The sequence below is a fragment of the Salvelinus namaycush genome, unplaced genomic scaffold, assembly GCF_016432855.1.
Source record: "Salvelinus namaycush isolate Seneca unplaced genomic scaffold, SaNama_1.0 Scaffold71, whole genome shotgun sequence".
In the NCBI taxonomy this organism is placed as follows: Eukaryota; Metazoa; Chordata; class Actinopteri; order Salmoniformes; family Salmonidae; genus Salvelinus; species Salvelinus namaycush.
Window position 1 is genome coordinate 315,224 of NW_024061431.1, and position 1,827 is coordinate 317,050.

Consider the following 1,827-nt stretch of genomic DNA (forward strand, 5'->3'; position numbering starts at 1 on the left):
TTTTTGTAGTTGAAGAATCATTCTCTGTAGCCTTGGCGGGGCTGCGGCTAGTGGTTTCCTCATGATTGACTCAAGGGGCTTGTGGTCGGATTCCACAATGACTTGTCGTCCATATACGTACTGATGGAAACGTTTACATCCGAACAGAATGGCGTAGAGCTCCTTTTCAATTTGATTTCACAGTCTGTGAGAGATTTGGAAGCGTAGCCGATGGGCTTTCCTTCTTGCAGTAGCACTGAACCTAGTCCATACTTCGACGCGTCTACTTTGAGTCTGAGCTCTTTGTCGGGGTCGTAGTAGGCAAGGATTGGTCCTGGTTCTCTCGGGATCAAGTCTTTCACATTTGGAAAGCAATGTTGTGTTGCTTGTCCCAGAGAAACTCACTGGACTGCTTTAGCAGTTGATGCAGGGGTGCATTAGCATTGGAGAGGCTGGGTGCGAACTTGGCTAAGTAGTTGAAAAGTTGTCTCGTGTGCATAATAAATCATAATACATCTCTGTTTGAAGCACAGAGTTGTGGGCTTCTATTTTATTAAATTGTCTGGAACCTAGCTCTGGTCCAAGTCGGAACGTGCACTAAAGCCCCGAACAAGAGCTATCTGGAACCCACCTGTCTCTCTGCACCTTGGCCAGGTTGTCAGGGGACAGTGGGTTCTTCTCTAGTGTGCGGTTCAGTTCCTTCTGGGATCTGTGCAGCTCACAGGTGGCATCTGACAGTCTCCCAGACTCTCTCTCAAACTGACGGGCTGCTTTCAGGTTCTGCTCTGCCGCTTTCTGCTGTTCAAGGACCTGTCCAATGTCGGCTGACACAAACTTCCACAAAAACATATGAATACGGGCTGAATAGGAGAAAATTACAGCTTAGATAGCAAGCATACCATTAATTTGCTAAAGACGCATCATGGCTTGAAAAAGCCAATTGACATTAGCTCCGCGTATAATGTTAGCTGAGGATAATCAGATAATACCTTATCAGCTTCTGGACGACCCCTGTAGGTGCCGGGCATGATGTGACCCAGCACTGACAGCTCTGCAGCACAGTCCTGGAGCACTGTACACACTCTGAGCAGCTCTACCCCAGACAAAGGAACCGGCATGCTGATGGTCTGTGATCACTGAATTCGAGCGAAATTAGCCAAGCAATTTACAACATCACCTATCTAGCTAGCTACTAACGATACCGTTTTCTAACTGTGACATTTTTGTGTTAGAAAATATCCTGGGCAAAATGCTCAATAACACAATCAACAGATTCGTAGCTAGGTATATTTCTTACGTGTCTTCACGGAACGTGTTGAAGTTTACTAGCTATATTTATGGACAATAAAAGGCCAGTAGTTTAACTAGAGCATAGTTTAGCTAGTCTAGCAGCACACTTGGTAGTTTACCCCGGTTACCCTGGTAACGCACAACATTTGATTATTGTTTTCAAAAAATGACAAATTCTTATCTACTTTGATTATTATGTTGTGTGAAACGTACGAGAATGCAATAAAGTGACAGCTGAATAGTTAGATACAAATAAATACATGTTTTGATTATGCGTTTCTGTCGTAACCGACTACGTGAATTTCCCAGCATTCCATTCCAACTTCCTTTTCCGCCATTTTTCTTACAGTGAAGGTGAGAATTACAAAAGGCCACTTTTATAAAATCGAAATTTCTATGTTATTAAGTCTACATTTGGCATAATGTAGTATAACTCACTCACACAAACACGAGTCCAGCTCTTTGGCAGATTTTCAGTCTGTGTTGTCGTGTCTCTGTTCAGTTTTTCACAAATGTTTTTTGGCCTCTGTTGATGAATAACTACCTGAGAGAGAGACC

The 1,827-nt window shown here is 43.4% G+C and overlaps 1 protein-coding gene across 1 annotated transcript; it reads right to left on the bottom strand.

Moving 5' to 3' along the window:
- LOC120042561 (dynein regulatory complex protein 9-like) lies at window positions 1–1,827 on the bottom strand. The gene is made up of 3 exons (XM_038987388.1): window positions 1,712–1,827; window positions 969–1,115; window positions 1–813 (listed from the first exon to the last, which is right to left on the bottom strand). Exons 2-3 carry the CDS (start codon window positions 1,095–1,097, stop codon window positions 577–579), a joined length of 366 nt encoding a protein of 121 aa, XP_038843316.1. The 5' UTR covers window positions 1,098–1,115; window positions 1,712–1,827; the 3' UTR covers window positions 1–576.

Excerpts from the sequence above, each read along its gene's own strand:
- LOC120042561 (XM_038987388.1), bottom strand. The coding sequence starts at position 1,097 with ATGCCGGTTCCTTTGTCTGGGGTAGAGCTGCTCAGAGTGTGTACAGTG. Across the intron at positions 814-968 it reads GTCGTCCAGAAGCTGATAAG|TTTGTGTCAGCCGACATTGG; the intron begins GTATTATCTGAT and ends TTTTTGTGGAAG.